General features: G+C 46.3%; 1 protein-coding gene across 1 annotated transcript in view; it reads left to right on the forward strand.

Moving 5' to 3' along the window:
• LOC138467516 (sodium/potassium-transporting ATPase subunit beta-1-interacting protein 2) overlaps positions 1–26,084 on the forward strand; it is a 798,058-nt gene that overhangs the window by 406,423 nt on the left and 365,551 nt on the right. Inside the window, exon 2 of the mRNA XM_069607611.1 lies at positions 21,491–21,551. Coding sequence (XP_069463712.1) covers positions 21,491–21,551 — 61 coding nt within the window. The remainder of the gene's footprint in view (positions 1–21,490; positions 21,552–26,084) is intronic.

The following is a 26,084-nucleotide window of genomic DNA, read 5'->3' on the forward strand; positions in this document are numbered from 1 at the left end:
GTGCTATCCAATCTGACTCGCTAAATCCATTGATCTGCACTGAATCTTGTGTTAAATTGTTCGTTGTATTTATCATAGCCCAGGTTTTAGCAGAGTTTTTACCTATAACACTTCTCAGCATGTTTTCACCATTAGTTTGTAGCAACTGTATTTGATGACTGCGCATCCAATTTCGATACTGACACTTTAGAGTGCAAAGCCGCTCGTATTTATTTGCACAGTTGGAGGAGGCTACAAGCTTTTTGTTTTTGTGTAATAGCGCTTTCTTAACTTGTACTACAGGATCAAATTCGTACCGCAGATGAAATTGCACTTGTGAGCGAGATATTACCCTCTCACGAAAGCATTGTAAGTGGGTGATATAGTCAGTATAAGTCTCCGTGGTGACATGATTACAGTTAGCCACCTGGTTATGGAAAGCCGACAAAGATTCAGGATTCCAGCTTAGACATGATCGGGCGTTATTAACGCTCATTGTCTGAGGAAATCTAAATTTATCATTGTCAGCGAGTATCAGCATTTTGTGGTCGCTAAAAACTTGGTGTACAACTCTAAAACTTGTAGCCACCTCAAACGTGTTAGTATCGACAAAAGCATAGTCCAGAATCGATGTGCATCCTCCTCTCTGCCATGTAATTTGCGGAGTTGTGTCTCCAGCTAATGCACCATTGCACATGTGTAAACCTCTTCTTTTTACCACCAGAAACCATTTTAGGCAAACCAGATTACATTTTGAATTATTTTCTGGGAGGATTTGCAAATTTAAATTGACCATGACAATGATATTAGTAACATCAGGGGATTTGGTGACTTTATTTAATAAGACTTCCAAATCACACAAAAAATCGTCATCTGATAATCCCAATGGATTGCAATAGATATTCAAGATTGCTACTATCCCACCCGGAAGGGTGAGTTTAGTGAGTAGTAAATAGGGATTCGGAGCAGCCCACCAATCAAGTCGCCAGTTCCTATGATTGTGATTGCTACTAACAAGCCTGATGAGGGGCGCCCCTGGGGCGAAGTTTTTGCGGGATGGAACACAATTGAGTGATTATCCCAAACTGGTTTTTCCTTTAACCAAGTCTCTTGTAATAAGATTATATCATACGTGGCTAAGGCGGCCGCACTTTCCCCAAAGAGATGAGAATTGCCACATGTGTTCCAACTAATTTTTAGAATCTCATGTTTTTTTACTATAAGTCTTGGTTATGATTTCTGATTATGATTTACCTTGTCAGTCCGGGAGTACTGCGATGTTTTTTCGTTGTTTGGATGGCTCACTCTGTAGATGTTATTTTGGGATGTAAGTCTTTCAGAGCCCATGGCATGGTTTGGAAAGGTTAGATCACCCTCCGTGTCCAATGTAAAGGGATCAATTGCTAGGACGAATCCCAGGGCAAAAATCTCCATCCTAGCCTGCCATAGGGCATTTCTTATGTAATGGGATTGCAACCATATTCTTGCAATCGAATTGTCATTGCTCTGAACAAAATCAACTTGATCAATGTCTGCCGATGTTATGCCTTTCTGCAAAGTGATCTCATCACAGATGGCTAAGATACTCATTCTGTTCATTGTCTAGGCAGTGAAAGGTGTGGGAAGGCACTTAAAAATTAGGCGATAAAAATTGGCACGTTTCTTGTTGGCAGTATTGATTTTAACTTGTTTTATGCTTGTTTTTGGCATCTGAAGGATTCCTTGAGCAGAGCTGGTATTTTGGGGGGCCAAATGGGAGCAGAAGGTCAGTTTGGGCAATTGTTTTTTGCCAATAAGGGGACCTGAGTGACAGGATTGAGGCGAGGTTGATCGTGGTCAAAATAATCTTGGACCGCTTTGGCAATTTGATTGTCAATGTGGTGGCCCCCATGAAGCTGGTTATCGTGAACTGTAGATTTTTGGGCCCAATTTTCTTGCATAGATGGAGCTTCAACATTTTGAAAAGTCTCCCTTCTGCTTACTGTGGGCAAAGATACTGCTCAGTGCTCAGCTTGTGACAATCATGGATTAGCCACAGATCTGTGTGTTTCTCTTGCCACCTGTTCTTCGGACACTACATACATTGGAATTAGAGTGTCAATTTCCTGATTGTAGTGCACCGCGGAAGTGTGAGACACCTCCTTTGTGGTGACTGCAAGAGTAGGAGCATCTAAAGAGTTAACACTTGTTGTGGAATTACTTTTGACCATGGAGCAAGAAGCCTGACTTGTTGCAGATATGAAGTTGGTTGGATCACCTATGGTTTCACCATTAGTTGTTGGTTTCAATAAATAAGGATCCTGACTTATCGTAGGTATGGAAGACTGTTTACTTTTCATATTTAGATGTGTGAGTTGGAAATAAATATATTTCTCAATTGAACATTCAATTTGTTGCCGAATATCTTTCAACACAAAGCTGTTACTATCTTCCTGACTTGGTGGGGGCGCACACTTCTGAACTGAAGTAGGTGTTGTACCACTAATTTGCAACCCCGCAATACCCACTTCCACAACCTTAGCCACTTCAACAGGGCTAACCAACACAGTAGTTAAATTCTCAGCAGGGCTTATTTTTATAGCATCTGGAGGCTCAACGGTGCTAGCTTTTGGGAGCGCCGAATAGGCAGTGGCACTGGGTTTGAGATCAGAAATTGATAGAATAAGTTCATTTAGTGGTTGGTAATCTTCAATATCTGTAACTTTGGCAACAGTCTGTATTTTGGTAGCAGGCAAGCTGACCACTTTAGGACAGGCATTAGTTTTTACTATCAGCCCAATATTCATTTGCGGTATTAAGCATTTCAACAAATGTTTAAGGTTAGCTCTTGACCGTGAAGGGGGAAGCATTTGGTTCTTCGTGTTTTTTGTTAGGCCCAAGTTCCCACTTCTGCGCATTGTACCTGTGTTAGTTTGAAAAAGCCTGTAAGGTATCTTTTTGCTATTTTCTGTCTGCCCTTCAGTAGCCACCTGTGGCTTGTGAGTTCACTGCATGATAGAGCTATCAAATTCTTGACACATCACAGATTTATCAGTTGGCACAATTTGGTGACAGAGACTAACTTCAGGTTGCGTCACAAGGTTTATGACAGACTTGTTTGCATTAACATTCATGACATCAATAGAGACAGCCATGTTGTTGTTACAGTTAGCATGTCTTGATTTAACACAGTTCCTGGAGATGTCTATCTCATTAGCAGGCACATTCCAATGGACATTTGTACAAGATTACTGTGGGCTTTTACATGACCCTTGTTACATATCATTGATGTGTTTTTGTCTCGTAAACATTATCATTCATCCAGCTCACAATTAACTCAATCTGTTTTGTTTGGGCTGGTATTTTGTAATCTAGAGTTTCAAACAATTTCACCAAGGTGTTAATTGTCATGTTCAAGGCATGTATGGTTGTTTCATACCCATTTGAAGGTGGAGGCCCGATAGAAAATTGACTCGGAGTAATTGGGTCGATTTGGCCCCGTGATATTTGACCCGCCATAGAAGGAGGCACAAAGGGTAGGTGGTCTGTTTTACTAGAGTTGTCAAATAAACTTGGGGATTGATATAGGCTGTTATCATGAGTACCTATGGAGGGAAAAGAGGCAATTATGGAGATATCGCCCATGCATACACTGCACTGCTCTGGACATAAAACAGGAACAGCAGAAGAAAGATTAGTTGAAACATTTACATCACAATTAGGCACCAGGTTTTCCGTGCCACCACCAGGATCGTGCACAGGAGTAACAATGGAGCCACTGTTGTCAGCAGCCTCGTCGCTGACACACAGTTGCTCCGAGGGCACCACTTCCAGTTGACTTTGTCTTGTCAGTCCTGGCAATTCCTCGACTTCGAGTAATTTCGTGTCAGTGACAGAGGTACATTTAGACACTATTACAGAGGAGGTGTCCACTGATGATGTGCACAGCACGGCAGGAACTTTTGGATCAAATGAGGCAAGACACATAGGTTTACAAAAATCTCGTATATATCCCCAGCACAAGATTTTCTTTCTCCACCAGTAGGCACAGGGTCCACCATCTTGCCTTTCAAGGCACTTGTCGAAATACGACGTAGTGGTGTGGACTTTAAAGTGAGAGATGTGCTGGATGTTCTGAAAGTCGGGGCATGTTTATTTTTAAAGTGTAGCTCTTAAACACCATTAATTGCTCTAATCACCCCTTGACAGAGAGAGCAAGTTGCGTTGAAGATTAGCCCAGATGCCGAATTATTTAAACCAATTCATGAAATAAAGTTATATCCAACTGCTCAAAGGGTCTTGCCCCACAGTCACAGTCGGATGGAATACCAAAGGATCAAACAGGACAACCACGATTGCTCTTCCACATGCGCAATCGCTTCTTTTATCAAAGTGTGTGGATTTACCCGACTGCTCAAAGGGTCTTGCCCCACAGTCACAGTCGAGCAATGTTGAAGGTTCACAACATGAATATATAAGGGGTTCAGTTATTACTCCACAGTCACAAATAGAGTACTATGCTGAGCAGAAAACAACAGGCAGTAATGGTGACTCGCAAGGTGTGGAAGTTACTCTTAAGGGGAGACTCAGCGCTCACCTTTATGGATAGATTCCAGAGAGGAGAGTTTGTTGCAGGATTAGTGCGCGAACACCTCCACCAGAGTCAGGACACGCAAACCTGTGCACTCCTCGCTCGATGTTGTAGGGAAGAGAACACGACCCTCCTGGGCACTCGGATGGCACGCAGCTGTCTTCCTGTTCAGTTCGGCTGCCAGCGCCACCAGAGCCAAACAGCAGCCTAACAGCTTATTGCCGCAAACACACCGCCCTTTACACCACAGCCGGGCTAAATGGCGCGAGGGCTGGGTGTGTGGTTTTTATTTCCTGATTGTCCCAGGGGGCGTGGCTGCACTCTCCTTCAGCCTTAAAGGAGTAGGAAAATGCTGATTGCTAACACGTGATTAAATGAAAGGACGCTCCTGTTCACTTTCACGATTTCACGATTCCGCCCGCAGAATATACGATCGAAGTTTCCAAACTGCCAATTGCAAGCATGTAGAGAGACGTCCAGAGCCACAGCAGCCTTACAGCTTATTGCCACAAACACACCGCCCTTTACACCACAGCCTTGCTTCACCGATTTGAAGTTGGTATAAAGGCAGGCGACTGTGAACGAGTGCCTTGTGGGGATTTCACAGGGGCTTAGAAGATCTGCTTTGAAGATCTTAATGGTGTAGAAAATTGCATGTATCTTATTGGTACAGAATTGGTTGATGTTGGAAGTTTTGTTGCCAAATAAGGATGTTGGTAGGGAGAGTGGACTGGGACTGATATACTGTTTGACAAAATAATAGATGGCTTTGACTTTCTTTTTTGTCTTTGAGGTGGTGTTAAAATAATCATATTTTGCAGGTGGTGATGTTGTGTGCAGTTCATGCATTTCTAGGTAGGGCTTAGGAGGAAAATTCAACCAAAAGTGGAGCATGCAATTTCACAGGTCACTGAACCTTTGGCTCGGTGGCCTGTGCAATTCTGTAGGTCACTTTTGGGTGAGGTTGACCACCCTTTGGTCTATTGTGATTGTCGATGTTAGTGGTCTGCATTTTCAGTTTTGAAATATTACTTTTTTTTGGGTGTTGAGATCTTGTATGTAAGGAGGTGTGGCAATTTTGTGTCCGAGCATTTAAGTGCAAGGGGGTGCGTGATTCTCGTTGATGTGTGGTCAATGTGAGTGTTTGAGGGATTTGAGGGGATAGAGTCCACACGGACGAAGGTCCCTGTACTGAGCTGTTATGGATGATCCTTTGTGTCTTTTGGTGATGGTGAGATGTTTGGAGTGTCCTTTGTGGGGTCTATTTAGTGGGCGTGATGCAGAAGTGTTAGGTTAGGTGTTCAGAGCAAGCAATGCGCATTGGTTGTATGCAAGAGAGAACAGTGTCGTTCCGAGGATAAGGTCCAGGGTTTTACCTCATACCTCAGTGTGTAAGGGCATGTGAGATGTGAGGTGGGAGTGCTCAGAAGGCAGTTTTGTGTGTTTGGCATGTTGCCTGCCAGGGAGTTGAAAGCTCCTACGGTAGGTTTATTTGCAGATTGAAGTGGGAGAGGTGATTTGGGCGCAGTCATGAATTAGGATCTTCTTGCGGCCGAGAGGAGGGAGGGAGTTGAGGTGGAGGTGATTAGGTGGGTGGGAGTGAGTGAGTGCTCTGCAGAGGGGCTTTGCATGGAGGGAGTGGGGCAGGTGAGTGTTGCGCATGTTACTGAGGTTTTGCTGATGATGTGCAGGCTTCCTACCGCCTGTCCTGCGGATGCGTGGTGGAGGTTGTGAAACCATGCGGGATGCGCTCATTAATGGTTGGGGAGGCAGAGGGAATGAGCCATCTCTCTATGATGAATATCATATCTAAATTATAATGTGTAATAAAACATGAACTTGGCTGAAATAATGCATTTTTTATCTATATAACTGCACTGTTGGCAGAATGCTCACCACTAAAGCGCCATGTTAGTGAAATGTTCTAGACAGTAGGCCTGCTAACCGGAAAGTAATGTGACTGAGGGAAGGACCATGATCAAGTTTACAGCATGCCCCTAACAGGGTCAGCCAGTTTATAGTAGGTGCAGTGAGCTGAAGTGCAAACTCAGTTTGCTTAATAGGTGCTTATTGGATTAAAGTTGTTTGCAGAATATGTTACACTTTCCACTTCTCCCTTAAATTGCTTATTTGTCATGTCTTTTAATAGTGCTTTTCATTAACCTTTTTCATCCCTGCATTTTTTATGTATTTTGTTGCCCCATTAATCGTGAAATGTTTGTGCCTCAAGTCACATTTAATGATCAGTCATCAGCTGTAATGTGTTTTTTCACCTCCATCTTCGCCCTCTCCTGATAACGTGTATTTCTGGAACTAAATGCCAGTCACTGCCTCTCCATGTCGCCATCTTGGATGTAGTGTAGCTGGTAACCTTGTGAGATACACAGGTTGGCATTGCACATGGGCAAGACTAACAGCTGATATGTTTTCAACTGCCGGGCTTTCGAGCATACCATAGACAATTTCACAATGAGAGTGAAATGTGAGTTATCCACAATGTCCTGAGCTGGTAAGCAATGCTTTTTTGACACTTACCCAGCTTGTTGGGTACAGTGGTGGTTTTTTTTCTCATTAAAATATGTGAGGTAAGTTGGGCTCCTGCCGTTGCTAGAACAGTCAATGTTGCCTGTTTTAATGCGATGAGCTCTGAGGCTGAGGCATGAAGATGTGTCAAAGGTCAGAATTCGCTAATAGGAGATGCACTGTTGGTCTAAGCCCTCAGTGGCCATGTGCTCTGACATCATAGGGGTGGACAATGGGGATCAACAGGAATAAGCACTGCGTTCCGTGCATGCTGTTCCGTCTGAGTGTATCCTTCCGCATAGGGAAGTAGTGCGTTGCATCTGTGAGAGTAGGGGTGTTTTCCCCTTCTCCAATTGCCTGAGGTGAGAAGGAGGAAGGGCCCACAAACCCCTCCCCCTTATGGATGCAATACAGCAACTCTGGAACCCCTGTTAGAGATCCTCCCTATATTGACAGTCTCACAGGCCTCTCTGCCTTTGACTTTGGGTCATGGATTTGGGCAGGGTGGGGCAAAGAAGTGATGGTGCGCTTGAGCATCCCTGCACTGCCCCTGCCACACCAGCCTCCTTGGCCCTGCTGACAACAAAAAAGATGCCGGGCAGCTAGTTGTGGCAGGGTCCACACAAGGGTATTGTGCTCTCCCGCTGCAGTCAGGGCCTACACAATGTTAGTACTTGGAACAGGAGCGAGAGTTAATGAGCTCCATCTACCATGAATGGTGTGTCTGCCATCGAAAGGGGGGCTGCAGAAGTGGGTGGAAGTGGGAGAGAAGTGAAGCCACAGAACTGCAATGTCATTCCTACAATGTTATACCCGGTAATCTAATGGCAATACCTACCATTGGTAGCGGTACCCAGCATTTTGATGGCAGTACCTAAGAATAGTGTCCATATCTAGTACTTTGAACATTGTATGGCAATGCCTACAAATTGTGTGCACCTGGAGGTTTGATGACAGTACTTGAATACCTTTTGATCTCAATCGAAATACATGATAATTATGTCATTGCCTTGGCTTTTGATGGCAATAACTGGAAAAACTTTGAATATCTTGCATTTTTTTCTTTTATTAACTTTATTGTGATATCATCCTGCTCAACCATCTCCGTGATAATGTGGGTATCAACGATCAGACTCTGGCCTAGCTGACCTCTTTCCTCTCTGACCGACCCTCCCAGGTCCAACTTGTGCCCTTCCTATCATCTATCTCCCTCTCTACCTGTGGTGTTCCCCAGGGGTCAAACCTCTCGCCCTGGCTTTTCAACAAATACCTGGCAACTCTCGCCCACTTCATTGCCATTTTCTGCTCAAATTTCCGTGCTACACTGACGACACTCAACTCATTTTCAGGCTGCTCTCGGCCACCTCCACTCCTTCTCTCATCTCTGATTGCCTAACTGCCATTCAAGATTGGTGTGCCGCCAATTATTTTTGTCTAAATGCCAACAAGACTACGATCCTCCTCATTGGTACACCATCAACATCCTTTCCCATCACTCTCTGGCCGGCCTCCCTTGGACCTCTTCCTATCCCTTATTGCGAGGTCAAGAACATCAGGGTCATCTGTCACTCCACACTTTCCTTCTCCGCCCACATCTCTGACCTCTCTAAAAAGTCAAACTTCCCACTGCACCTTCTCAGAGGTACTCTGCCTTTCCTCTCCTTCCCCCAGAAGCTCATTGTCTCCCAAGCTCTGGTTCTCTCCAGGTTGGACTATTGTAACAGCCTCTTTCTAAATCTCCCTGCCTCTACTCTCCTGCAAGACTTGTCCTTGACTCAAGCCCTGGGATCATATCTCTTCAGCTCTGAAATCCCTTCATTGGCTCCCAGTGGATGCAAGGATTAAATTTCGAAACCCTCTGCATTGTCCACAATGCTTTCTGAGGCCTGGGTCCAAAATACCTTCAATTATCCCTCCGTAAATACCTCCCCTCTTGAGCTCTTCGCTCCTCTACTTCCAACTCAATCAGGGTCAGTCGTTTTTCAAAGAAACAAGCTGGGGGTAGATCTCTGTCTTTGGCTGGGGCCTCCCTTTGGAACAGCCTCCCTGCCACTCTGAAACTTGTGAAGAACCATCTACAGTTCCGGAAGCACCTCAAGACCTTCCTCTTTGCTTCTGCCTTTGCCCCCCCTCTCCCCTGCTGATCTGCTTCTCTCTCGGCACTGTGCACCTGGCCACCCTCTGTCCTCTGGGCACAGGTACCTGCTCACCCTGCAACCCTCCTGCACTGCCTCGGGGCCACCCCTTGGATTGGTGTCTGTACCTGTACCCATACAGTCCCCCACCCCACTTTCTTTTCTTTCTGCACTTATTAGACATACCCACCTGCTGCCTTAAACACAGCACTTGCCACTTGTTGGCTGCACTACCATCGCTTATTGCCTTTATTATTTATTAATTTAATGTATTTACTATTATTTATCTGTTTCTCCTTTGCTCCGCACTTTCCACTTCTCCACCCTTCATGCACTTTCCCCTCCCCCTCTCCCATGCACTTGCGCATTCTCAATGTCACTGGGCCTGGTAAGATTGTTGTTTTGTTCTCCCCTGTTCCCCTCCTTTGCCTTGTCGTGCTCTGAAACACTTGTGTACGAGCGTGATATAAATAAAATATCATATCATATAGTTTAGTTTATAGTAAGACTTACACAATTCCTTAAATAAACGTATGTATTTACAACTCATTCAGTTCTTGAAGATAGTCTTTCACAATAAAAATCATTGAAATTTGAATAGCAGCCATTCGAATGGACCAACATTCATCTGATGGTTGCATTGGGCCTCATTACGAGTCCAGCGGTAACCGTGCCTGAAATTCCGGCAGGTTACTGCCAGACTCGTATTACCATTCCGCCTCCGTGATTCCCAGAATTACCGGGGCATCACGACCCTGGTGACCCGGGAATTTCCAGAGGTGGAATTCAGTAAATCCCCATTCCCACTCAATGGGAATGGTGAAGTGGAAACACCGGCACCATCTCGTGATGGTGCCGGTGCTTCCACGTCCAGCCTCAGGCGGGTGGTGTTAAACCCGCCAGGTCAGACCTGGCGGGATTGACACCTCCCGCCTGCAGAAGTCAAGATCACCCGGTATGGAAACAACGGTGGCGGCAGATTTACCGCCACTGTTATTTCCATAACGGGTGACTCGTAATGAGGCCCATTGTATCATTACAAACAAAGTATTACAAATGCAGTTTCCTTTGCTCCCCGAAGTCTGGGCTCTCCATTTACAAATGCAATACCGGCTGGGTCTTGCCTAATATGGCAACTACGTGAACCCAAAACGTCTTTTGTCTGAAGAAGAATAAAAGAAAATCGCACAGCCTGTCTGCAGCCTTCGACACTGTCAACCACGCCAATATGCCTGGCAGGCAAGTGTAAGATACGATACAAGGGGAAAACTTTCAAGGGATGTATCATTCCATCCGCAGTCCCAGTGTGGAACTTTGCACGGCAGGAAATCTAATCACGTGACTATTCAAACAAAATATAACCACTCAACAGTATAGAATTCTGACAAACTGTCAGGAGCTCGGATAGAATTTCAGAGCGGCCACATGTGGCAGCATCGAAAATGAGCCGAAACAATGCATTTTCTCCAGAATATTGATCTTAAAATAGGATGTTTCCCTCATCACTGCACAAAACAAAATAACCTCCATCCAACACACCGTACAAAATAGACCAAGCGTTCAAAGCTCAAACCCCACCGACACAGAAGAGGAACACGCAAACAAGCTACGAAACTTCCCAGAAATATCAGTTGAGGCTTTCGTCAAACTGGTAAACCAAAGCAACAAATCGGGCTCTCCTGAAGACCCCTGCCCCCTGGACATATACAAAACAATTCACAAACAAGGAACCCCCCATGGAATACCACAGAAACCTCCTCAACCTCTCAACCTCAACAGGTAAAGTACCGCAGGCCTTCAAATCGGCTTACATCAAGCCGCTACTCAAAGACACAACAGGAGACGTAGAGGACTTATCTAACTACAGACCCATCTCCAACATATCCTACATAGCCAAACTACTAGAAACATACGTCTACCAAATAACCCAAGAATTCACAGAAGAGCATTGCCTACTAGACCAGGCACAAGTTGGCTTCACACCTATGAGAGGAACGGAATCGGCTCTCCTCTCAATATGGGACGACCTAAAAACAAACACAGACTCAGACAACAGCACCGCCCTGATTCTCCTTGATTTGTCTGCAGCCTTCGACACTGTCAACCACGCCATCCTCATAAAGAGATTAGAAGGACTAGGGATAACAGACACTGCTCTACTATGGATCAAATCCTTCCTAACAAACAGAACAGAAACAATATGGATGAAACCTTCTAAATCCAAACCCAGAGTCTCCACGTGCGGAGTACCACAAGGATCCTCCTTCTCCCCGCTTCTATTCAACATCTACATGTACCTATTAATCAAACTCATCAAAAAACACTGCCTCACATGCTACAACTACGCCGACGATACTCAAATAATCTTCAACATACAAGACACCCGAGAAGAAAACACCACACTAGAGAACTGCCTTTGTGACATATTCAACTGGATGAACCTCAATGTTAGGCGATCCTCTGCACACCAGGCCACGACACATCAGAACACTGCTCACATTCCCCCAACATCTCCTCCCAAGCTTCGAGGCTCAAGTGATTCGGTGAAGCCACAGAACCGAAGACTCCGTACCGTTGTACGGGCTCGATTGCAACCCTTTCTGCATTGGCAACTGCCTTGGAGAACGTATAGCAGAAAGGGCGGCCTTACGTCTCCACGCCGGTCACGTGATATGCTATGGCGTTCCCCGTGTAATCTTGGTGAACGTCACATGACCCAGAGAAGTCACGTGACCCGGCGGCGATTAGTATAAAGGTCTGAGAGACAGAACGCTCATTGCTTCTCAGCTGGCTTCGGACACTGTTTGGCGTTACAAATTGCTCCTTGTTACCTTGATCACGGAACTCTATCTCGGACTCCCTTGGACACCCCTTGGTACTTTTGCTTGGAACTGTTTACCTGTTGCCGGATATTTGGACTGCACCTCGACTTGTCTTTGGATCATCCCTTGGTACCCTGCTGATCTTCTACGCCTTTTCCCTACTGGGGATTCAAGTCTAGCCCTGACTCCCACAGGTGGCTACCCTTCATCCACGCTAACCTGCGGTTCTACTATTCCAGGGACCGCCGCATCTAATGAGCCTCGAACCTCCCTACTAGGTTACCTGGGTCTCCCTTACACCAGATAGGTAAGACGCTTTAGTTTCTTTTGTTTACCTGCCTGTATTGTGATTGCCTGGTGCTTAACCTCCTTCCTTCTTGACAGCAGTATCGGTGTTCCAGAGGCTCCGTGGATCTGGGAAGACATCTCTCACCTGTGGCCTCAAGGGTCGCACAGTGGGTTTCTATTTTGTTCCCCTGTGCGTCACTTGGGGACGGAGGTCTCATCGGTCTACACGACACTCAAGTCAGAACAGACTGAGAAGCCATATAGTCGTGTTAGACGATGCAGGGGTCCACGGACGAACCCATAACTGCTTTAGTTCAGGCAATTACAATACTAAGGGCAGATATGGCCGCCGCGAACACAGTGATCCACCAAAGGCTGGATACTATACAGAGCGTTCAGCATCCCCTTCCTGCAGACCCGGAGTTCGGAGAGGGCAGCTCCTCCCTTACACCGCCAGTACCTACTCCAATAGTCCTCCCAACTCCTTCCCCCCTGGCTGCTCCTGAACGTTACCAGGGTGATCCCAAGACATTTAGAACCTTTGTTAACCAGTGCAAGTTACATTTCTTATGCAGGCCTTTGGCTTTTCCCACGTCCACTGCTAAGGCCGCCTTCGCCCTTTCCCATTTAGCTGGAACAGCTGCCGCTTGGGCTAATCCCCTGTTAGAAAACAATAGCCCGGTTCTTTATGACTTTGATATGTTGGTCCTAGAAATGTCCCGAGTATTCGATACTCGGCACAAGGCTCAGTCTAGGGATTTGGAATTGTTGGAATTGACTCAGGGCAAAAGAACGCTGATAGAGTACATCACCAAGTTTAATCAGCTAGTTGCAGAAACATCATGGCCAGAAAATAAGCGGGCGGTGGTTTTTTACAGGGGGTTGAGTAACACCATGAAAGACGCTTTAGCAGTAATCCCTTCTATGCCTACTCAGTACCAGGAATTGGTTGATCTCGTCCTGCAGGTAGATGCACGCCGAGCGGAGCGTAGAGCGGAATCGGGGGCCTCCTCCTCTCCTCCTCTTGTTAACACTCCCGTTTCCGTTACTGAAGAACCTATGCAAGTGGGAGGGGTACGCAGTCCTATTACAACATCTGAGAGGGAACGAAGAAGGGTTGATAACGCGTGCTTTTACTGTGGCACCACTGGACATTTCGTGAAAGAGTGTCCTCGACGTCCCAAGAAGAGTCAGGTTTTTCGGATGGCTCGACCTTAGGACCGGAGACCAGGTCGAGTTTCCCATCATCTTCTCCGGGAACCCCTCTTACCTTTGCTCGTGTTCAACCTATCTCCGTAAAGGCTACTCTATGTCCCTCTACTGGCCTTCTGCATGTAGTCAATATCATTATTGATTCTGGTGCCACTGGTAGTTACATAGATATTGATTTAGCCCATTCCCTCAATCTACCTTTAGTGGTAAAAACACGACCGGAACCTGTCCAAGCCGTAGACGGCTCCGCATTGATTTCTGGTCCTGTTAGACATCAAACCGCACCCCTCTTGTTGAACATACAGGACATACACACAGAAACCTTGAGCTTTGATTTGATCACCGCACCTCAATTCGGTATCATACTAGGGATACCCTGGTTACGTGAACATAACCCATTGATCAATTGGCAAGCAGGCACTGTACTCTTTGAGTCCGATATTTGTCAGAATTATTGTCTCCCGATCCATCAAGCCTCTGACACACCCTCTCGGGTCTTGGGAGCACTAGCACAACTCACACTGACGGTTGACGATCCAGAAGTCATACAGTCTCATACTGTTGGGGGGTTGGTGTCTGGGATCCCACCAGAATATCTGGCTTTCGAATCAGTTTTCGATCGAGGCTCGTCTGAGGTACTTCCTCCACATAGACCTTATGACTGCCCGATCGAACTGCTTCCTGAGTCCACCGTTCCTTCGGGCAGGATCTACTCTCTGTCTCCTTCAGAGGAACTGGTGTTAAAAGAATATGTACAGAACGCCCTGCGTTTAGGACACATCCGCCCCTCCACTTCACCAGCGGCAAGTCCTATCTTCTTTGTACCTAAGAAGGAGGGGGATTTACGTCCTTGTGTGGATTATCGGCGTCTGAACGCGATCACCAAGAAGGATAGATATCCCATCCCGTTAATCACTCCACTCTTAGATCACTTAACACATGCCACCGTTTTTACCAAACTTGATCTACGCGGCGCATACAATTTGGTACGCGTTCGCGAGGGAGACGAGTGGAAAACTGCTTTCTGTACACGTTACGGATTGTACGAATATCTTGTCATGCCTTTTGGCTTATGTAACGCCCCGGCCACGTTCCAACGATTCATGAATGACATCTTCAGGGATATTCTGGATGTGTACATGGTTGTATATTTGGACGACATCCTGATCTTCTCTCGTGACCTGGATGATCATGTAAAACACGTCCGAGAAGTGTTAACCCGTTTAAGCAAACATTCCTTATTTGCCAAACCTGAGAAATGTCAGTTCCATAAGACCTCTGTTGAGTTTTTGGGTTTCCATATCACCCCTGGGGCGGTATCCATGAACGAGTCTAAGGTCAAAGCAGTCTTAGATTGGCCAGTACCTCAAACACTCAAGTCCTTGCAGGCCTTTTTAGGATTCGCCAACTTCTATAGGCGTTTCATCTCTTCCTTTTCCACGATTGTAGCCCCACTCACGGCCCTGACTAGCCCTCGGGTGCCATATCAGTGGCAGAGAGAACAGCAGGAGGCTTTTGTGACTCTGAAAACCGCCTTTACTACCGCACCGGTACTCCAACATCCCAATCCGGATCTTCCGTTCATAGTCGAGGCAGATGCCTCTTCCTTTGCCCTCGGGGCGGTGCTGTCGCAAACGTGTCCTAACACCGGCAAGTTACATCCAGTGGCATTCCACTCCCGTAAGTTTTCCAGTACTGAGTCTCATTATACCGTTACGGAAAAGGAACTCTTGGCGGTCATGGACGCGTTCCGTGTTTGGCGTCATCACCTTCTGGGGGCTAAGTATCCTGTCACAGTATACTCCGATCATCGGAACCTACAGGATTTGGCCTCCCTGAAATGCATTAATAGCAGACAGGTCCGATGGCATCTTTTCTTTTCCTCCTTCGACTTCCGTATTATGCACCGTCCTGGAACGGCGCATGGGAAGGCGGATGCCTTGTCACGTTCCCCGGGGGGGGTCCAACTGCCTACATTCCCCGACACTGTTCTCGAAAAGAGTCATGTGATTTGTCTCTGTACTCCCTCATTGTCACTGATAGACTCGGTTCGATCCTGGACTAGCGATCATTCTGACCAGTTACGAGAATGGGATCCGGTATATTCTGATGGTTTACCTTTCGTACATGAACGCCTGTTCCTTCCTACACCTGATACACGTAATCTTGCCCTTGAGTGGTCTCATGACGCCCCCTTTAATGCCCATCCCGGACAAGAGCGCACTTTAGACCTTCTCAAGCGTTGGTGTTGGTGGCCTTCTATGAGGCGCGATGTGGAGTGTTACGTCAGGTCTTGTGCGGTATGTGCTCAGGCTAAACATCAAAGGGGTCGACCGATTGGGTTGTTGCTTCCGCTTCCGGTACCTCCCAGGCCCTGGCATACTTTGACGATGGATTTCGTTACCGATCTCCCCAAGTCGAAAGGCTTCGATACCATCTGGGTAGTAGTGGACACGTTCACAAAAATGGCCCGTTTTGTCCCTTGCAAAGGTGTCCCTTCGGCCCCTGTCTTGGCGGACTTGTTTTTTGAACATGTGTTTATGCTATTCGGCCTCCCTTCGGTCATTATTTCCGATCGAGGTTCACAGTTCACCTCTCGGTTTTGGAGATCCTTGACGAAACTATTGGGCATTGATACGAGGTATTCTTCGGCCTATCATCCGGAGACCGATGGTCAGACCGAAAGGACGAATCAATCGATGGAACAGTACCTTCGTTGCCTCATATTGCAACACCAGTCCTCTTGGTTGGCCGTTTTGCGGCTTGCGGAGTTTGCGTATAACAATGCGGCTCATTCAGCTACTGGTTATTCTCCTTTTTACGCCCTCTATGGTCAACATCCCAAGGTTTTGCCGGTCCCTGATGCCTCTGGTTCTTTGAATCCTGCGGCCACGACATGTCTTAGGGATCTTTCTGCTATTCATGCGAGTACAGTGGTTCATCTCACTGAAGCAAAGGCCTCTATGAAGGCCCGTGTGGATGGCAAACGTCGTGCTGCTCCCCCTCTGGTGGTGGGTTCTAGGGTCTGGTTGTCTTCCCGACATCTTCGCCTGGTGGGTTGCCGGAAGTTGCTGCCGCGCTTTGTCGGGCCGTATGTGATCTCGCAGGTTGTTAATCCGGTGGCTTTCCGTCTGGTACTCCCCAGCTCTTGGCGTATCCATCCTGTGTTTCATGTCTCCCTCCTCAAACCCTGTCCTGACTCAGTCCGTCTTCGTGCCCCTATTGCGCCGGTGTCCTTGACCTCTCCTGATGTTTTTGAGGTATCGGCCATATTGGGTTCTAGATGGTTTAGGGGTAGGCTCCAGTTTCTGGTGGATTGGACGGGTTACGGCCCGGAGGAGCGTTCGTGGGTCTCCGCATCTGATGTGAACGCCCCGCGGTTGGTAGCCCGCTTCCATAGGGATCATCCGTCCTGCCCACGGGGTCGTGGGCCGTTGGGGGGGGGCTATGTTAGGCGATCCTCTGCACACCAGGCCACGACACATCAGAACACTGCTCACATTCCCCCAACATCTCCTCCCAAGCTTCGAGGCTCAAGTGATTCGGTGAAGCCACAGAACCGAAGACTCCGTACCGTTGTACGGGCTCGATTGCAACCCTTTCTGCATTGGCAACTGCCTTGGAGAACGTATAGCAGAAAGGGCGGCCTTACGTCTCCACGCCGGTCACGTGATATGCTATGGCGTTCCCCGTGTAATCTTGGTGAACGTCACATGACCCAGAGAAGTCACGTGACCCGGCGGCGATTAGTATAAAGGTCTGAGAGACAGAACGCTCATTGCTTCTCAGCTGGCTTCGGACACTGTTTGGCGTTACAAATTGCTCCTTGTTACCTTGATCACGGAACTCTATCTCGGACTCCCTTGGACACCCCTTGGTACTTTTGCTTGGAACTGTTTACCTGTTGCCGGATATTTGGACTGCACCTCGACTTGTCTTTGGATCATCCCTTGGTACCCTGCTGATCTTCTACGCCTTTTCCCTACTGGGGATTCAAGTCTAGCCCTGACTCCCACAGGTGGCTACCCTTCATCCACGCTAACCTGCGGTTCTACTATTCCAGGGACCGCCGCATCTAATGAGCCTCGAACCTCCCTACTAGGTTACCTGGGTCTCCCTTACACCAGATAGGTAAGACGCTTTAGTTTCTTTTGTTTACCTGCCTGTATTGTGATTGCCTGGTGCTTAACCTCCTTCCTTCTTGACAGCAGTATCGGTGTTCCAGAGGCTCCGTGGATCTGGGAAGACATCTCTCACCTGTGGCCTCAAGGGTCGCACAGTGGGTTTCTATTTTGTTCCCCTGTGCGTCACTTGGGGACGGAGGTCTCATCGGTCTACACGACACTCAAGTCAGAACACTCAACCATCTCAAAATCAACCAGGGCAAAACAGAGATAATGATTGTTTCAAAAAAGGGAGGAGACATCAACTACATCCCATGGCCAAGAGAGCTCGGCACCACACCAGAACCATCTTCAACTGTAAAAAACCTAGGGGTCCTGATGGATAACAACCTCACTCTGGAGCCACAAGTAAACTCGGTAATCAAGAAATGTTTCTTCCTCCTGCGAGCAGCAAAAAGGATCCTACCGTTCCTGTCATTCGCCAACAAAACAATTACCATCATCGCTCTGATCATGTCCAGAGTAGACTATGCCAATAGCCTATACCTGGGCATGCCCGAACGACTCCTAAAAAAACTGCAACGCATACAAAATGCAGCAGCCAGACTCCTCCTCAAGCTACCCAGAAGAGAACACATCACACCCACGCTAAAAATACTACACTGGCTACCACTGAAACAACGAATAAAGTTCAAGGCCAAGTGCATCACAGACAGAGCAATACACAAACAAGGCGCAGAATTCCTAAGCGACAAACTACGCCTACACTAACCGACAAGAACGCTAAGATCAAGCACCTACATACGCCTGGAACTAAAACCCTACAACAGAAAAAAAACTCAGAGGATCGTCCTTCTCTCACCAGGCACCCAAAACCTGGAATGACCTACCTAAGACTATACGGAATACAACAAACCACCTAGAATTCAGGAAACTCCTCAAATCATAGCTCTTCAAAGCGTCACCACAGCGGAGACGCACCAGAATGCAAAGACATTAAAACAATGATGAAAATAACTCCAACCTCGACAACTCTACAATGTGGACAAACACTCAAACCAAATAACCAACCACTCGACAGAGCATAAGACATCATGGAAAATAGCCACAAAGGAAGGCTGCAGAGACTGACCACATACCTAGACCCAGACGAAAGCCCCAAGTAACTCTCCCACTCGTACGTACCGGACGAACATATCCAGACCGGCAGACGAATCTGGATAGACGTTGGCCTGCATCGCATCTGGATAGGATCGATTGAAGAACAACATGCCCACGCCCAGAAAACTTGAATGCTAACATGTGCCACACCTAGAATTGTAAATACCGGCCTGCATGGCGCTCAGATGGAGTTGTGAATGTTAGCATGCCCACACCTGGACGGGTCTCTAGACACTAGCCTTCGCCGCATCTGGATGGGGGTGTGAGGGTTGGCATGACCACACATGGATGAAGTCCTAATCATTGGCCGGCGCCGCGTCTAGATGGGAATATGAAGGGCCAACAGGTGTCACACTCAGACAGAACTATGAATGTTAGCATGGTAAAGGTCAGGTAACCCACTAACCAATATAAGCTCAAACTCTGCATACTTATCTAACTCAAAAACTCACACAACCATCTCTCGCACAACAAGCCGCACAAACTTCACAACACTGCAACAACACATAAACTGGAAAAACAGCACACGCGGACTGACTCCGATCCGATACCCGCACCAAAGCTCAGCACCCGGTGTATACTGAGTGGAAGCTGCCAACAGAACACCACTCCTCTCACTATCCTACTCCATTCTCCACCTTACTAACCCATCCCACCTTTATCGTTTACAGATCCGCCTGAGCGCCTGGGGACCAATTCAGTTGGTGACGGTGCGCGGTACAACTACCTTTAACATTTAACATTTAACATTTAACATGTGTATAAGGACGTCAGGGCCCACTCAGCTTGCATTGCCATTGCTTGAATGGGCAGGCGTTTGTGGAAGAATGAAGGGGCGTCTCCAAACACGACCGTACAGCATTATAACCTTATTTAGGGTTGCACAGAACATAAACATTTTCGCTATCAAATATGTTCAACCGAGTTAATGAAGGGGAAAGTGCGTTCAATGTTCATTCCTGTTTGGGATTTCCATGGCAGTACCTGCAAGTGGTTTACGACTCAGGCATTTGATGGCAATGTCTGGCAAAGAGCTGAGTCACTGGGCTGAAATGGCAATATCTGGTAATTGCCACAGTAGCTGGTAGGTCATTGGAGTACCCGGCAAAACATGCATGGAATAATGGCAATATGATGTGATTACCTGGGGATATTATGGAATAAATGGCAAACGACGACAATACCTGGCATACCATTTGAGTACCTGTCATTTACCTGGGTAGCGTTGCGAGCAAAACGTGGCAATGTTGCGAGTACCTGAATGTTTGAGTGTAATACTTGCCTATGGTCTGTGTACCTTGGGTTTTGACGGCACCACCTGGCAGTGGTGTGAATACATGGCAAGAAGGTGGCAATATCTGGCAAATGGTGTAAGCACCTGGCTATATGATAGAATACTTGGCAAAGCGTGGTAATACTTGCCATGCGCTGTACCTGGACACCTACAAACAATACTGGGCACACATATGAGTTTGTAGGGCATAAGATGACAATGCAAGGCAAAGACCGAGGACTACAGGTCTCTTGAGGTGGTTGTGTTTGTTTATGGCAAGGTTGGTGGCATAATCATGTTCTGCCAATTCTCTGCTCACTCCATCGGATGGATGGCCATGAAGGGCAGAGCTGGTTTCACTTAAAAGCTAAGCTCAGTTCCTTCTCGGAACTTCTTTTTCCCCACAGTTCTTTCACTAGTTCTTCAGGTTCCTGTATTGGGGAGCTCCTTCCCTCACACTAGATCCCCCTTTCCCCTGCTGAAGTCCTGGCTCATACTGAGACTGCACGGGTTACCTGGCCACACATCTGACCTCGGGCCCATGCCCTGCATGTTGCATGCCTATGCTGCCTCCCTGGCAACCCCTGCAGCTGGGGAATGTATTCTGTCGCCCTACAGTCCCCAAACCATCACTCATGTCTGCACTCACCCTGCACTTGCCACCAGGTGGCCGTTCTTTTATTTATCTTGTTATTTTATTATCCCATGTACTGCACTTCCCCCCCCAAACTTTCCCCCCCCCACCTTGCACTTGCGTGATCTAAATGACACCTGGCCTAGTAAGATCGTTGTCTGTCTTCACTCTGTTCCCCCTCCCTTGCCTCGTCGCGCCTTGAAACACTTGTGTATGGGCGCGTTATAAATGCCATATCATATCATATCACATCATTTTATCAGAGAAGTGCCGTGATCCCTTACTGAGGGATACGCGAGATGTGCACGGTGTTGATACGTAAAAGGTTATCCCTGCTAGTCTCTAGTCTCTGCCCCGGCTGCACATCTGCTCAGTGCTCTATATAGCTGTGCTTTTATGCAGCATGTATTCCAACATTCCATATAAATAAGCAAGGAGAAACCAGTACAGATCGAGCTTTAATTCCCACTCTGTAAGCAAACCACTGTAGAACCCTGGAATTAAAAATTAAACATCACTATCATCATCATCGTCCCACGATGATGAGGAAGAACTCTTTTGTTTAGTTACGGTGTGTGTGCATTTTCGGAGCTTGCTCATGCACAGCTGAAGTTCAGCAGCATTGAACAACCTGCCCCTGCGCCCATTTGTTCCCGAGGCCAGGCCTCCTGCAGATCAGATTCTCTATTGGCTGTTAGAAATGTGATGTCATTTTGCATGTGCTCTTCTCACACACGCCTAATGGCTGTGTCGCATTTTTCTTTTCCAGCTCCTGGGCTTCATCTATGCCTGCTATGTTGTGAAGCGTATCTCCGAAGAAGAAGACAGCTGTAAGTATCCCACTTGAATTCCTTTTCTCACAGTTCTGCCTTCAAAACAGAGTTTGTGTTTAACATCACTGGTCACTTCTAAATGCAGGACTGGACTACCTGGAATTACTTCACTGTTCTTCGTTTAACCCTTGGCTCCCATTTTTATAAATGGTAGCATGCGCCCCTCTCCAGAAAGAACACAGCATGATAACCTGTTCAGTGGTTTTTACCCACTATTAGAGTTCGCAGCCATCTGCTTTTCGCTCACTGTACCTTTCACAGATGGGAAATCGCCATTTGCATATCAGTCTTTGTCCCACCCACATGGGCAGTCCAGCACACTCCCATTTTTAGTTCATGTTTTTCTGGCATATGCAATGATATAATGATATATATTTCAAGGTACAATGCTTATGTGACAAGCAAAACAATATTATTGAAATTCATTATAGAAGTTGTCAGTAGAAAAACATTTTGGCAGTCAGTGCACATTATTCCACCTGCACGCTCCACTTGCTTTTCAGGACAATTCTGTTGAGTCATGTCAGGCCAAAATGATGGGCCTGGCATCCACAACATAGAGGAAAAATGAGAAAAATATACCCACTCCAAACAAATTTGTTTACATGTAATGGTAATATATTCAATCAGAAAGGGGGCCTAGACATGGATGCCACTATAGCACCAAACAAAGCCAACCAAGACACTCAACACTTTGAAGAAATACCAGTCTACATCAAACCTTCTAAACACAATATCCACCAGTGGATACGATATATTGATGACATCTTCCTTGTCTAGAATGTCCCGCGCAGCCGCCAGAGACTTAATTGAATAGTAAAACTAATATGATCCGCCTTGGAAGAGTTTAGAGACCCAGTATGATAGCAACCTCGTCTGTCTCCTCCCCTCTCCCCTTAATTATTTCCCCTCCCACTCCAGCACTATCTGAAATGTCATCAGGCCTAGTACGGTAGTCGCCTGTCTGTTTCCATTCCCTTCCCACTATCCCCCTCCATTCCTTATCTGTGTCTTAGCTCTTGCACTATCTGAAATGTCGCCAGGCCGAGTACGATAGCTAATTTCACTTCCTTACTGTTCATGGCCTGTAAGAATGTCATTATATTTTCCCTTGTTCTCTCCCTTGCCTTGAAGCGCTTCGAAACACATTGTGTTAGGCGCTAAATAAATATATATCCTATCATATCATATCATAGTCCAACAGGTATACACTTCTTGGATTTAACGGTTTATCCGGAAGAAGAAAACTATCGACACAAACATACTAAAGGCTGACTGAAAGAAGCTCACAGTTGAAACATGATTCATTTTGTTATAAATAATTATGCAATATTCCCCCTGCTCCATCCCATGTAGACTGCTATACTAGGGAACAAAAAGTGCAAAGATAAAATGATCGTAACAACAACATTAGAAATAGCATCCTAACGGTACCTTTGATCCCATATTTCTAAAGACCAAATTATGAAGATGATACTTCCACAAGGAATGCACTCACTAAACCCCTCCACCCCCGAATGATTAACATTGCACATGATGTGAAAACAAAGAGAAAATATCGAGGCTGAGTACCCCAAAAGGAAATACACTGAACACAGGTTACAAAGGAACATACAAAGATCTTTAAGTTATACTGAACAGTTTCAAAGGTCAAAACAATCAGATAGCTATCGGCCCTCAGTACAACACAGCGAACTCCAGCATGGTTCTTTGTGCTCAGCGAGTGGGACTGTAGATTAGAATTAGTCGCACCTTTATACTTTTTTCAAACATGATGTCCAACCCTACTGCGGGTTAATATTCCACTAATACATTACTGATCTACTGTTCATGCCGAGTTCACACATCTATATGCTTAGGGTTTGCCTTTAATGCATTCGCCAACAAGTCTACATGGTAACAGTGTATTTTAGGATTCCTCATAGAGTCTTCTCAAACATTAATACAATGTAGTTAAACAAGTGTTCTCAGTTCAGTATTTGGATACATTGTTCTTAACATATGCTTGCGGATTAGTTTCATTGGCACGAGTAATCCTTTACACACAGGTCAACGAAGGACAAGGTCTCAGTTCATGACCCTAACAAGTAGCCTGCAGGCAAGTTACATATTAGTTGTACGCAGAGGTCATGACGGCCATGTTGTATTTCGGAATGACATCGCCCACCATTTTAACTCACAGGGTGACATTACAGAGAGAACCTAAAATGCCGGATTGACCTAAAATGGCGGTTTTATTGATTCTGAAGTCAGGACCTTGCAACATGTATTTCTTCGCAAGTGGCTTACAAGCAGCTGACGTAGGCCAATATACATATATTCATTGCAATAGGAGGCACAATATAATTTCCATTTTGACAATGAGACCCAAAACACCAGAGAATCAATTCTGTATGAACGCATAGGCTATGGAATGGGTCCGAGGAGAATTGACTTTTGCCCCGCAGGAGTACAAGGATGAATAGAGGCTAAGACGACCCACTCAGCCCTCACACCTCTACAAACCAGGAACCAAAACAATCAGGAAGGTAAAGAGGCAGAGTTAAGAGAAATACCTCCTTTGCATTTTGCAGCAACGTGGGTTGAAGGAAGTCTATCCTCTCAAGACGGGTGTGAATGTGACTCAGTAGCAACCCAAATAGTTAAGTATAACAGTCCAAAATAAAGGAATGGCCAATCAAGGTTCTATAAAATATGTATACTTTAATAGAACACACCATATGCAATAACAAGGAGGGGTTTCTGAGGTGCATGCAAAAATAAGAAAGTGTAATAATATGATATGATCGGTTATTTATAACACACTTAATACCCAGAGGTTTCAAAGCACAGACAAGGGATCGAACCTGTGGTGGTACTCCGTGTCGTCTTGCTTTCAAGGCGAGTACGCTGCCCCTGAGCTATCCTCCGAGACTCTGAACTGTCTTTCTACTAATAACCAATCACTGGTCTCTGGGTCATACTGCCCCCAGCCAATGACTGTCCTCTACCTAAGCCCCCCCTGGTATATATTCACCACAAAGGGCGAACGCTTCCTTTAAAAGCACCATATTCTGATAAAGTGCTAATTTGGCAGTCTGGATTCAAAGCCAGGACTTTATCATGTGCCTGTTTTACTGCTTGACAACAGCCTTAGCCACTATGAGAAATGTAGGGCTGGCACTGCGAGGGCATTCTGCTCTCAAGCGCACAGCTTTAGCTCGTCAATAAGAGGAGTTAAAATACGACACCATTGATGTGCCATTAAACGCTGTTTCACACTTTTTCCTTTAGAAAAATGGCATTTTCGAGACTGCAGCACCACAAAGCTTTTGAAACTTTCTTAAACTAGGAAAGGGCAGTCTTTTAGAAAATGCTTGCAGTACCACTGGTACACATGTTTCAATTTAAACGATAGATTTCTGCTGCTTTTTCTGCTGGAAAACACAACATTTGCACTACAATACTTCCACGCACCGCAGAATGGTGGTGTTGGAAAATGGAGGGGAGAATGTCGGCTTTCCAAACTGTAATTTGCACAGGCTTAGAATCAGGGCCCCAGTGGAAAAACACTACTCAAAAACTCCTTGCTGAGTAAAGTACCAAGACTATGCACAGATAGAAAGAAGCAACACTCTAGAGGAAGAATCAGAGGTACAAGGCAAGTAAAACCCACAATGTTCTTTAAAATGCTATGTTCTTGGGTGCAAAGGGTATAAATGTGACCTAACCAGTCTCTACGACCAAAATATTGACCAAGCAGGCAATAATACCTGGTTGCAGTTCTTGGTGGTTCGACAACGTCAAACTAGTCTTCGAGCTGAGGGGCAAGTGGTTTGCGCCAAGTTCAGGTTCACAGAGATGGCATCAAGTCAGGTTGAATGCCTTCACTCAGACTGGATCCAAGGCGGTGTTCTAGCAATGCCGGTTAAAGTTCTCAAAAGGACCAGTTGGGGATCAAGCCGGTTCGAGACGTGTGGTACCTGCTGAGTAGGGTCGTTGAGTGACACTCCAGCGGTTTGAGTCGAAGGTCAGCAATTATTTGAAGTGGTGATCCTGATGCTCTGGTGTGCCATTCGACGGTGCGGCAGTTCAAGGTCAAGCCAGGTCAAATTGTTTGGTAACTGATGGGTCTAGTTGGCAAATTACACTTCAGTCGTTCGAATTGGGGTTTGGCGAGGAGCTGTTGATTCCAACTGAGCTTGCAATGGGCTCTTTGAGGTACCCTGTTGAAGAGTTTGGTTGATAGCCAAAGGCAGCACCTGTCAGCCCGTGGTTCAAGATTTGGTGAACCCAGTTTAAAAGCAGGTTGACCTGTTTGAGACAAAGAAAACATGATTCCTGGCTGCCTTGGCTCTCAGGATGCTGTGAATCTCAATCCATTCATTTCCATTCACCTCACTGGGGAAGGATTTGGAAAGATCACCTCCCAACAGAGGTCCAATGAATTCATCCAAAGGTGAATTAAAGAAAAGAAGGAGTGGGAGACCCCTTCTTTTAAAGTCAAAGGTCTCCAGGTGATTGTCAGAAGCAAGACTGCTTTAGGGGTCC

The sequence above is a fragment of the Ambystoma mexicanum genome, chromosome 4q (genome assembly GCF_040938575.1).
Source record: "Ambystoma mexicanum isolate Mex_15411 chromosome 4q, UKY_AmexF1_1, whole genome shotgun sequence".
NCBI lineage: Eukaryota > Metazoa > Chordata > Amphibia > Caudata > Ambystomatidae > Ambystoma > Ambystoma mexicanum.